This window comes from Filicampus tigris, chromosome 5 (genome assembly GCF_054856515.1).
Source record: "Filicampus tigris isolate MCC_2025a chromosome 5, RoL_Ftig_1.0, whole genome shotgun sequence".
NCBI lineage: Eukaryota > Metazoa > Chordata > Actinopteri > Syngnathiformes > Syngnathidae > Filicampus > Filicampus tigris.
The window spans coordinates 18,537,677-18,550,287 of NC_141221.1; the positions used below are offsets into that span (position 1 = coordinate 18,537,677).

General features: G+C 36.3%; 1 protein-coding gene across 1 annotated transcript; it reads left to right on the forward strand.

Annotated features, from left to right (window-relative positions):
* Positions 1–3,944: 3,944 nt before the first annotated feature.
* LOC147147665 (calcium release-activated calcium channel protein 1-like) lies at positions 3,945–10,896 on the forward strand. Its single transcript, XM_086031041.1, has 2 exons — positions 3,945–4,302; positions 7,685–10,896. The coding sequence occupies exons 1-2, from the start codon at positions 3,991–3,993 to the stop codon at positions 8,228–8,230; spliced, it is 858 nt and encodes a 285-aa protein (XP_085887167.1). The 5' UTR covers positions 3,945–3,990; the 3' UTR covers positions 8,231–10,896.
* Positions 10,897–12,611: the final 1,715 nt, after the last annotated feature.

Genomic DNA, 12,611 nt, shown 5'->3' on the forward strand with positions numbered 1-12,611 from the left:
TGAGCTACTTGTGAGGCAAAAATGTTAACATTTATTGACACAATGTGCAATGTAATGTCATGCTGCGTTATGCAATCAGTTTCACAACAAAGCTTTTTGTACTGTATCGTATTCGTGTATTCAGCAGGGTGGATGCGCCATTTGGTGGTGGTGTCTTGAGACCTTGTCACATCCATGGCCATAGGTTAGATGTTTTTTTTATGGTAAAATATTTTTATTCTCACCCCACCCCCCTCTGTTTATGCGACGAGTACAGAAAAAGGCAGGAAATTTACAACAGTGGTCATTTCTCTAAAATGTTGTCACATTCGACTGCTACTCGTTCAGTCACGTAAGGTTACACCACATATACAAGTTACATTTTCACAAAATAAAAGGTGTCTTGGATCCAATTGCTTCTTGAAAATCCTCAAGTCATCAATGTTCAATGAGGTTCATTGTTAATTAAATCCTCAATGTCATCATCTTCCAAAACTTCAGGGATGGGCTTTGAAAGATTCCTTTTTTATTTTAAGAAACGTCTGACATAAGGTAGCCATGGTCGAGGTAAAAGCAGTTTCTTTTGGGAGCTTGTTCAGGCAGATTATAAACTAATCTTCAAAGTCTCAGGAATGCTTATTATGTATGATTTTGAAGTATATCTGGCGCAAAATGGCTGAGTCATCTGAGGTCAAAACAGTCAACCCTGTACCTCTTTTTCTGACCAAACATCTTCAGATTGTCAAAGATTATTTCTGTTTATCAGAGTAAGACAACGATGAAATCGTACCCAAAGTGCATGTTTTATCTAAGATCAAAGAACAGTGTTTCTTTTGCTGAAACTTAACCAAATTTCCTCACTTTGCTGACCACACAGTTGCTTGTGACAATTGAGTTAAGATAGAAATATCTATTTATGTGTGTTGAGTATCAGAATACCGTATTAATTTCACTACAGTATTGTATTAGTTATCTACCCATCCATTTTCTATACCTGTGAATTGGAGCCTATCTCGGCTGACTTTGGGTGAGAGGCGGGGTACACCCTGGACTGGTCGCCAGTCAGTCACCAGGCACAAGACCAGCATTCACACTCATACCTATGATTTAGATTCTTCAATTAACCTGAAATTAATGTTTGAGTTCCTTATCTTAAATTTGAGCCCAGACTCTTTCAACAGTGAGTTAGATATGCTGACCACTGTGCTGCTTTATTATCAATTTTCAAAATATTATTTGATTATTGATATTTGGCTCAATAAAGAGTCTTTCAAAATGATAAGTTGCATTATTTTGTAGAAGAATAGATGCCTTCATCGTTTTATGAAAACAAAAACAGAAAGGGGAACTCAGAAGAGGAATTAATGATATCTTAACATCCTTTTTTAAATTTACACTATCCTAACATCTGAAGCACTGCCACTTAGAACCAAAATACTTTAGAACACGGTACTTGCCCAAGATTTCAAGTTTCTTGGGGTATTAGACAGGGTTGTAACAACTCGCCCTTATTATTTATCCAAGTGGCAGAGCTTCTAGCTATTATGATATAAAAAAATAATGGTATTGAAGGAATAAACATTTTGGAGAGAAATATTTTAATAAATCAATTTGTTAGACGATACAACACTATTTTAAAAAATATATAAAATGCAAATTGTCAAAGTATTGATTTCAATTAATCAATTCTACAAAGCATCAGGCCTGAAAGTAAATATTGATAAATGTGAAATCTTTGCCCTTCATGATCAACCGGCACCTTCCATATATGGTATTGCAGTTAAAACTCAATTCAAATACTTGGGAATTGTTATTACCAAAGACAGAATTAAGGGGAAAAGAAAATATTTGCAAATTGTACATGAATATAAATCCATTTTGAACTCTTGGCTACAGAGGGACATTACAGTACTATATTTGGTATAGGGTGCTAATGCTAAAATGGAAAGTCTCTCAAGCGCTATCTATCCTGCTTTTTCATTTGAATTTTCAGACAGAATGACTTAACTCATCAATAGGATAAACTACAAAGTTATTTGGAAAAACAAATGCCAATATATCAGAAGAGCTGATGTGCTTAGGAGTGTTGAAGTGTGTAGCTTAAATGGTATAGATTTCTCAGTTATGAATGGTGCTCTAAAATTAAAATGTCTCAATGCATTGATTATGCACAAAGAAGCTTTTTGGTTTATCATTCCCAATGCAATTTTTCAAAAAATGGGTGGAATTAACTTTCTTTTGTGCTGTGATTATGATGTGAGTAAACTGCCTGTGAACATTTCAGACTATCACCAGCAAGTTCTCATTTTCTAATATTCCATATGCAAACACAATTTTACTCCAAACAAGTCACCCTTGTGGAACAACAGATATATTTTGACCAATCGTAAATAATTATTTTTAGGAAGCTGCATAGATTAAGGAATAATTAAAGCCATTCCAGCCCCCTTTAAACCAATGACTCAACAATAGGTGGTGCATTCTAATGTTTCAGAAATGTGTTCACTCTGTGTGGAAGAATTCAACTTTGATAGTAATCATTAGTCCTGATGAGGCAAAAACAATAAGGAAACATTATTTATCTTTTCCAAATCCTCATAAAGCTAAAGAGGTCTCTTTTAAAATATTGAATGACATTTATCCATCCAAACATTTCTTACGTATGACATTTAATTGGGACAATGACTTGTGGTGGATTTTGTGAGGATGACATTGAAACGGTAGAACATATTTTCTTTGAATGTAAGCATGTGTGAGAATTTTGGTTATCCTTACAGAGCTGGTTATTATTAACCAAACACATTTTATTGCACCCTTTAAGATGGATGTCCATTAAAGTGGGAGTTCAAGTAAACAATAACTTTTTGGTGAACAATTTTAATTCTCTTGCGAAACATTTTATTCATAGATGTAAACCTATATCCCACATCAACAGTTGGAAGAATGATCTCAAGCTATACAACAAAAATCTTGTATTAAATGTCAAACAAAAATGCCCAGAGACTATTTTCTTTGATGGACCTTTTTGCTTTTCTTTATTGAGACCTTACAAAATGTATTCTTAATTTTAAAATATATATTTTCTTTTAAAAATATACTATTATTTTATTTCTCTTGTATGCTGTTTCAACTGTTCAATTTTGTAGATCAATATGTGCCTTAATTGGTTGTATGTGGAATTTCTGAAATTAAAAACAAACAAAACAAAAAAAAAACGTACAACCAAAATCTTAAATTCTTTTTAATCCATAAAATTGTATCATTTTTTCCCCAACAATCTATCCTCTTAATCTTGTAACATTTCATTTCTCTTGGCTGGATGTACTGTGGAGAAGGTGTCTCTGCTTCCAGTGCATTTTTTTTTGTCTGATCAGAGTTCAGCCTAAATGTGCTGGCATGTCAAGCTAATCTGCCAACGGCCTTCACTTAGAACCAGTTGTGCTGGCCGGTGTGACAAGAATAGCGATATAACTGTTTCCTTAAACCAATCAGAGCGATTTCAAATTAACCCTCATAATGCCAGCGTGCTACCCGCAATAACGTCAGCATTTTTCTGTCCCTTGATTGGACAGAGTAATTATTACAGCCAACAAAAGCAAAACACGTTTGAAGCCATTTGCACACATGAATACACACGAGTATGATGAAATTTATTTAAATGCTTTGTGTTTTTGTCATGTTATTAGATAACATGACAACTATCAAACACAAGGAACAGTTTTCAACATGGTACACCAGTGCAAACTTCAACCTCAATAATAAACTAATAAATTAATTCAAAATTAATTCCACTCTCCGAGTGCCAATTAAAATGACCAGTGATATACTCGCAAATAGGTTTTGATGCAACTATTTTATGAGATCCCACAGCCACTTTACAAGCAACATTGCCCTTTAGTTTTCCAAGCCGCTTTACTTGTGCACATATGGACCTAACCAGTACCGATCACGGACGCTAGGGGGCATTCTTGTCCAGCTCTGCACTGCATTGAATTGTGGGTACAGTAGCTCATGTTTCTTAGTCAGCTGTTGCAGGAAAGTTATGGTCATATAGCTCTCTCTCTCTCTCTCTGTTCCTGTTCTTGCACTATCTTCTGCGACACCTCTGGCTTTCCTTCCGTCTTTTTAGTCACCGCAGTTTTTAACACACAAGACAGCCTCCAGGTCAACTCCAGTTTAGTGCAGACTAAAACTTCGAAACTTTACGGAATGAGTTTGAACGAACATTCCTTGCAGGCTCTGTCATGGAGGAAATTGTACTTGAGCCGGGCCAAGCTGAAAGCCACCAGCCGCACTTCAGCTCTTTTGTCGGGATTCGCAATGGTAAGTTATTTTAGCGTCTCTGTTTCCTGGAAGACTAACATGTTGCCACTTCAGACGGATGTTTTCAAGGTCTTGTTGCTGTGTAGGCCTGCTCCCCGCCTAAACACATTACTGCAATGACTTCCTTAGTCTTGGTATCAATAATTAGTATGAAACCAAAAAAGTTGCGCAACCTGTATTTACCAAGTAACTTGGTTTCACGAACATGACCAAGTAAATGGAACATAAACAGATGTTCCGAACGTGTAAACAAAACATGACCTACCTTCGCACCCTTGGCTTTGTTTTAATGTTCCAAGTATTGTAAGTGGAGAGAAGTGATTATGAATGATTTTCTGAATTAATACATTAACTGAATGTAGCATGGTTATGAAGTAAGCACAAAGATGCGCATTACTTCACTTACGTTCACATTTAGAAACGTCCTCTCATACTAACTACGTTCAATGGATATAAACATTCGAGACAGTAGACACACCTCTTTAAAATGCCGAGTGTTTGTGATATTGGAAAAAAAAACAGACGTACTGTAGATCAATGTTTTTCAAACACTGTTCCGTGGCACACCAATGTGCTGCGACATAGTGTCAGGTGGGCTGTGGGAAATTATCTAATTTGTGTGTCTGTGCGTCCAGGGCCTGGCACGTAATCATGTAGTTACTACAGTGTAATACTCTTCCTTATCAGTAGGTAGCAGCAGCAGGTAACAGTCGTCAATGTTAAAAAATGGTTATATAAACAATATAATACTTATGTTAAAATAAGCTTTTTTTCTTTCACAATTTCAGCTGGTGTTGTGCCGCGGGATTTTTTCAATGAAAGAAATGTGCCTTGACTAAAAATAGTTTGAAAAACACCGCTCTAGATAAGTCGTTATAAAAAGATTAGATTAGAAGAATAGAATAAGGTAGGCTTGAAACAAAATAGTAGCCCAACTCATGTACGTTTTTGTTTGTTTCTTTTCTCTATCCTCAACTCCAGGGATCCCCAAACTTTTTCCTGTGAGGGCCACATAACTTTTCCCTTCTCCGATGGGGGGGCCGGGGTCAGTTTATAACAGATAACAGTTTTGCGGTTGATATATTGACCCAGAAACTATGACAAGAGATGATAAAATCATTTGTTTATTGTTTTTTTTAATGATACTGATATACTGATGGCATATTAGAGCAATAATAATAAGTGTACATGATTTTAAAATACAAATTTCTTTCAATACACAGATATGTAACATTTGCATTGAAATGTTGAACAACAAAATATCTTTGGTAAATAAATAAAAATTGAATAAAAAAAGGCTCAGGCTCTGTTAAGTTGTTTTAACAACAACAATCAAATATTAACACATACACTACAACAACCAGTACTATCAATAGTCGCAGGGTAAAATAAAGTCTTTTATTTCCTTCCTTTCCTCTTTCCTTCCTGAACAATTTATCTTAATTATATATGTATGTATGTATGTATGTATGTATGTATGTATGTATGTGTGTATATATATATATATATATATATATATATGTATATGTATATATGTATGTGTGTATATATGTATATGTATATATGTATATGAATATGTGTGTATATATGTATATGTATATATGTATGTGTGTATATATGTATATGTATATATGTATATGAATATGTGTGTATATATATGTATATGTATATATATATATATATATATATATATATATGTATTTATATATATATATGTTTATGTGTATATATGTATTTATATATATATATATATATATATGTGTGTGTATATGTGTATATATATGTGTATGTGTATATATGTATGTATATATATATATATATATATATATGTGTGTGTGTGTATATATATACATATATATGTGTGTGTGTGTGTATATATATGTATATGTCTATATATATATATATGTATATGTCTATATATGTGTATATATATATATATATATATATGTCTATATATATATATATATATATGTATATATATATATATACATATATATATATATATATATATATATATATATATATATATATATATATATATATATATATATATATTGAATATTGGGGGGCTTGGAACGGATTATGGCATTTACATGGAAAACGCGTCCCTACTTACAAAATTTTCTACTTAAGAAATTTCTTCCAGAACCAATTAATTTCGAAAGTAGAGGTACCACTGTATACCTTTCGGTCCCACAGATGCAAAGATGTGCACTGTTGTTTTTATTTCACGATCAATATGCTGTGCGTGCATGTGTGCCTGTTGTTTTTATTTGATATTTTTTCTTTATTTGGTGGCGATTCAGACGCCGATTGGCTGCCGCCGATGAGGGACACACTGTGACCACGTGAATACAGAAATACCGCCCAGAAGTTATAGACGGATACACTATACCCAGCTCTAATAAGTCATTCTTGTAGAATGTCCTAACAAGAAAAAAAAAGAAAATGTCAATATATAAACTTACTCATATTTACAACTGCACTTACATTTAAGCATACATACAACTGAAGGAGGAATGTGGCGCGGCATTTTCCTACCATTGATTTAAAAAAAAAAAAAAAAAAAAAAATTACTGATGTTGATTGAGGGGGGTGCGCACGGCTCGCCATCAGCAGCTTCTGTGCGCTGTCCATCCCCAGGCTTATTCCTTTCAGTCATCAGTAATGTAAGGACAGAAAATGTGCACTAGTTGTATTGTGCAATATGGTTCATGCAATTATGCCAGGTACACGACTACATATTGTACCTATAAAGAATTCAAATTATATTTATAAATAAATAAAATAAAGTAGGGGCGGCACGGTGGTGGACTGGTTAGCACGTCCGCCTCACAGTTCAGAGGTCGTGGGTTCGATCCCGGCTCCGGCCTCCCTGTGTGGAGTTTGCATGTTCTCCCCGTGCCTGCGTGGGTTTTCTCCAGGCACTCCGGTTTCCTCCCACATTCCAAAAACATGCATGGTAAGTTGATTGGATACTCTAAATTGGCCCTAGGTGTGATTGTGAGTGCGGATGTTTGTCTCTGTGTGCCCTGCGGTTGGCTGGCAACCAGTTCAGGGTGTCCCCCGCCTACTGCCCAAAGACAGCTGGGATAGGCCCCAGCACGCCCCGCGACCCTTGTGAGGAGAAGCGGTACAGATAATGGATGGATGGAAAATAAAGTAGGACATGATCATTTTATAAGTAGCTTGCATGATGAAAAATTGTGGGCACCCCTGGTGTAGCTAAAGCGCTATATAAGTGCACTCAATTTATCATTTATCATCTGCCAAGCATCATTGGTTAATCAAGTCTTTAAACGTCACTATAGTCGTAAATGCAATTTATGAACTGCATTGTAGTTATTATTCTTCTTATTTTAAATATCTCTTTCTTTACCAGGTTGCCATGGTGGAGGTACAGCTGGAAAGGGACTATACTTATCCTCCAGGGTTGCTGATAGCCTTCAGTGCTTGCACTACAGTGCTAGTCGCAGTGCACCTCTTTGCACTCATGATTAGCACCTGCATCCTCCCTAATCTCGAAGCAGTCAGCAATGTTCACAACCTCAATTCTGTGAACGAGTCTCCCCATGAGCGCATGCACCGTCACATTGAACTGGCCTGGGCTTTTTCCACTGTCATTGGCACCCTCCTCTTCCTCACAGAGGTGATGCTCCTCTGCTGGGTCAAGTTTTTACCCCTGAAAAGCAACACGGATAAAAATGTCACCATAAGTTCTGGCCAAGCGGCAGCCATCGCTTCCACTTGCATCATGGTGCCTTTTGGGCTGGTTTTTATTGTGTTCGCCGTTCACTTTTACCGCACACTCGTCAGTCACAAAACGGACCGACAGATCCGAGAGCTGGAGCAAGTTATTCGGCTGCAGAACCAACTGGACCACAGGACGGAAAATGATGACCTGAAGGCTGTTGACCATTTCGCATGATTAATTTGCTTGCTTACAAGAGCAGGGGACATTCAACGATGCTTTTTGTTGTGAAATTAATGCTTGTGAACAGTGCTTATATAGTCATTTTCATCTTTCGAGCACTCAAGGTTTAGTGATGTCCTGTTGACGATATTTTTCCATTGTAGTAAGAAAACATGAGTCATGCAGCATTATTTCTGTAGCTTTGATGAGATTCTGCCATATAACTTTTAATTTGTTTGCCAAACTCAGATGGAGGAATTTACATGGTCATCACAATCAATTATGTACATTTTTTTCATATAAAGGAAATATTGTCCATTTTTCATTACCAAAAATTCAGAGTGAGAATTTATTGTTGGGCAGCCTATTATGGACAAAACATCTGTGGCAGAACAGTTTGAATCAAATCTCTGTATTCACATTGTTACACATAAAATTGCATATGCACAGATGGCACCGATTCACAAAGTTAAATAGAAATTGGTGTTATAGTTTTTGCGTAATCCTGCTCACATCCAAACCAACAGAGGAGAAAACCTGTTGCACGTTTTAGTTGAACTCACTGGAGCTGTGTCTTACATGTGTAAGATTACTTTCTGTTGATAATCATGACGACGTAAGTTTGTACATTACTGTTGATGATTTATCGCTACGTCATTTTGTATCTCATGCTATGTGGAGTTTGTGTTATTTTTGTGGGCTGTCACTTGTATTTTTGTGTTCATTTATCGGTACTCAATTGTCACGACAAATTATTGTTGATTTAAAGTTTATTGCAAGCACAATTTTAAAATGTACCTTTAACCGTAAAGACTGTTCAGTTATGTAACAAGATACTAAGTAACTTGTTGTTGGATCTACGTAATGTGGTCAGGGTTTGAAATAAGTGGTTTGTATCGCAGTTTGCGAGTCACAATTTGAATTTTTGCCTCATCAAAACACATTGAATAGTAAAACTGAGAATCACATTTTTTTCCGCCCCCGATAATTGAACCACAGAGACAGTCCCAAAAACCTTCGCTGGGCTGGGCATGCACACATTAGCATGGTGCAAGGCGCTCACATCACATTGGGTAGTCGGAGGTCGAGGCAAGCTCAATGCTGCAGTAAATACACCGCACCAGCTAGCTAGCCAACAGCTTTTTTCTGGCTACTAGTACGGCTAAACACGTTGGGCAATCGCTCGTATGTCAGTAAACATCGCCGCTTTGCTTCTGTATCGTAAAGAATCGTCACAGAAGGAAGATGAGAATAGAGAGGCCATGCTAATTGCTAAACTACCCTAAAATTGACATGTAATTATGAAACACCGGAATTAAGTGCTTGGGTGATCAAGTACACTCTTCACAGAAGTTGTAACCGCATTGAAGCAGAGAGTATACAACTTCGAACAGCAAAATTGCAGGCAATTTAATAAGTGTCTTATTTACTGTACTACACTATGCAGCTAAACAGTACCGAAATCAGAAATGTGGTGGAAATGTTAGGGCATAGGTCAGCTGGTAGGAGCGGACTAGAAGTTTAAAAGCATTAATATAGTATAAAATATTTATAATATCAGTCATATTTTCTGTTTTCACAGTAGGCCTAGTTTCGTTTTTGAATCAATATTTTCTATGGCTTACTATCCTGTATACCGGTACATACGGCCCTCATTGAGAATAATGCTTAAAAATGTATTTTACCCTGAACATCCATTTATTGTTACAATGTTTTTTTTTAAATGACACGATATTTTAGGTTAAAATTTAAAAATTTAATTCACAAGAATTCAACTTCAAAATAGATTATTTTTATACAACACTTCTTTCTCACCATGAGATCAGTGGTTGAGATACATAATCACAAATATTGCTGAGTTGAAGTGAGCCTAATCACCTAAATCACATTTGTTCTTTTATGTAAACGAGTAATAGATTAAAAGCAGACTTTTCAAAGGGTATGTACGGTACTACTCTATGTTGAGCACTGTAAACTACCAACATCTTAACCGCAAGAAACATGTTAAGCAGTGAACAGAAATAATGGAATCGAACTCTGGCCACACCTATGCAACCATATTCATATGGGTAGCATTGAGAAAATGGTTGTCACAGCATTTTTATTTTATTTCATTTTTTAAATCTCGACATCCTATTAATTTTCCCACACATACAAAGTTATGCATGTTTATTTGAAATGTCTGGAAGATGTATCTTAGTTGATACTTTACATGCTTTAGCATGCTCGCATGTTGCAAACGTTGATAGTTTACATACTTTAGCATGCTCAGATGTTGCAAATTTTATTTGATGTGGTATGTAGTAGTGTTATTGTCCTGTGGGACATGTGGAATTATGTTAATGTTTTTCTTATATTCTTTTGTTTGGGCACAAAGCCTCTGTTTATGATGAAATGAGTCATACAGTACATGCATGCAGGTATGCAAATATAATTACCACTTACCCTGGGTCATGTCACGGGACAATCTTGGGCAAAGAGCCTCTCAGCCCACATTTCCTGTGCCTTGTGTAGAACACATAATTGCTCTCCATAGGTTGCCTTTTGTGGTTTATTTATTCAACGGACTGTGTTTTGCAATATACAGAGGTTCCATGAATGTATACTGTGTAGTCTGGTGAGCTTTACCAATGTGGTGTTTGTTCCCAATTTCAAAATAAAACACACTTTATGTTACTTAACCACCTTTTACCTATGTCTTTATGCTATCACTAATTCCTTCTATGGTGTTAAAATTCAAGGACAGGACTGTGTCCACCGAATCATGTTATGCACTGTCAAAACATTAATTACAGTCTTGCAGATTATCTTGATGCCCTTTTGGGGGGGGTGGAGGGGGCGAAATCACACTCCTTATGACTTCATATGAACGTTTATTAACTGTGGTGACACCATTAGTGTTATACAAAGTTACCATTTTGTGACAATGGCATTAAAAATAATGTTGCCAAGACCACTCACGTTTTGTCGGCTGTGTAGTATTTTACAGCTGAAAAGACTTGAAGACCTGAGATTTAAAAAGTGGGCTGGTCATATAAAAACAATCTTGATGTCTTCTTGCTGGGTGATGTGTGAAGTGTTGTGAGCTTCAGATTCTTCCTGGCTTGTGTTTTGAGAAAAGACATGTACTGTACGCCTGTTTGTGCTTCAAGTGGCTGCAGGATCCTGTCAGTTTATATTATGAAACCACTCAGAGATAAATAGAAAAAAAATAACTCCTGACACTTTGCAGAGGTAAACTGCAGAGGGGGAACTGATGTTGCTCCACTCTAAATTTTCAAGATTGTAAACAACTTTACTTGATGCACAACCAACCAGTGCACCATTTAAGATATGAGATTAGCCTAGTTTGCGAGTCCTCTGGCAGAAACTGCTGCATTTTGTGCAATCTTTTTTCTACTGATGATTATTATAAAACGGGAAAGGACAGAATCAAACTTTCTTTTTTTCCTGGTGAAAGGAGAGCAATTTGGTAGATTTGGCGCATATATAATCATCAAACACAATATCCTGTAGGCACAGCGCTGCACTGGCAGAAAAAAAAATTGTCTCCCGCATTTTTTGACTTAAGGCTGACCGGCCTGTATGGGTGCATGTATGCATGCGCATGCAGGGGTGCGCATGCACATATACATGCTAGCAACCCCCTCTATAACCGAGAAGTCATTGTTTGTCATACCATCCACATTCAGGGTTTCATGAAATAAAATGCAATCCATGTTGTTTGCTTGTTGTGGTGTGAAAATATTGGACATAATTGACATTGACTGCAATGTTCTATTCTAAAGACAGAGTCTTATGAAATTTATATTGAGACATCACTCGTGACCACCCCTGGCTACCATCTAGCGCTGCCCCTTGATTCGTTCAATTTGTTGTCTATATTGTAATTAATGGGCTACTCTCTAAATTGTGGGCCGGTCTCTTTGGGTAAAATGGAGGAAAAGAATAATTAAATAGCATCCTATCGACCCCAAAAGACGTCGACTCACCGTGCATCTGCCATGTGTGCCCGATGGCCAATCCAGCCCTGCATAATGTTCTAAAATGGTTAGCAGTGAACACAACAAGCAAAACAAACAGTAAAGAGAGCCAACACAAAAATAGTAGAAACAAGTTACGCTAAACAAATAATTTAATTTAATTTATGATTGTTACTGTACACTATTTTAAAATAGGGAGTTACTTTTCAATCACCCTGTATAGCTCAATATGATGCAATGCACTTATATATCACTGCAAACTACTATTATACACATATTGTTAAATAGCTACCACTCCGACAATGTCAGGCCTGTTGATACATCTCGTGTATTGGATGTCATTACAAGTCTGTAAGTACATTCAAATGTACATTTAGTGCAGTGCATTTTCTCCCTCATATCTACAGTACAGT

What these genes read in the sequence shown, in the direction of transcription:
- LOC147147665 (XM_086031041.1), top strand. Translation starts at nt 3,991, where the DNA reads ATGTTTCTTAGTCAGCTGTTGCAGGAAAGTTATGGTCATATAGCTCTC. An exon ending in TTTTGTCGGGATTCGCAATG is followed by an intron (nt 4,303 to 7,684) that starts GTAAGTTATTTT and finishes TTTCTTTACCAG; the next exon opens with GTTGCCATGGTGGAGGTACA.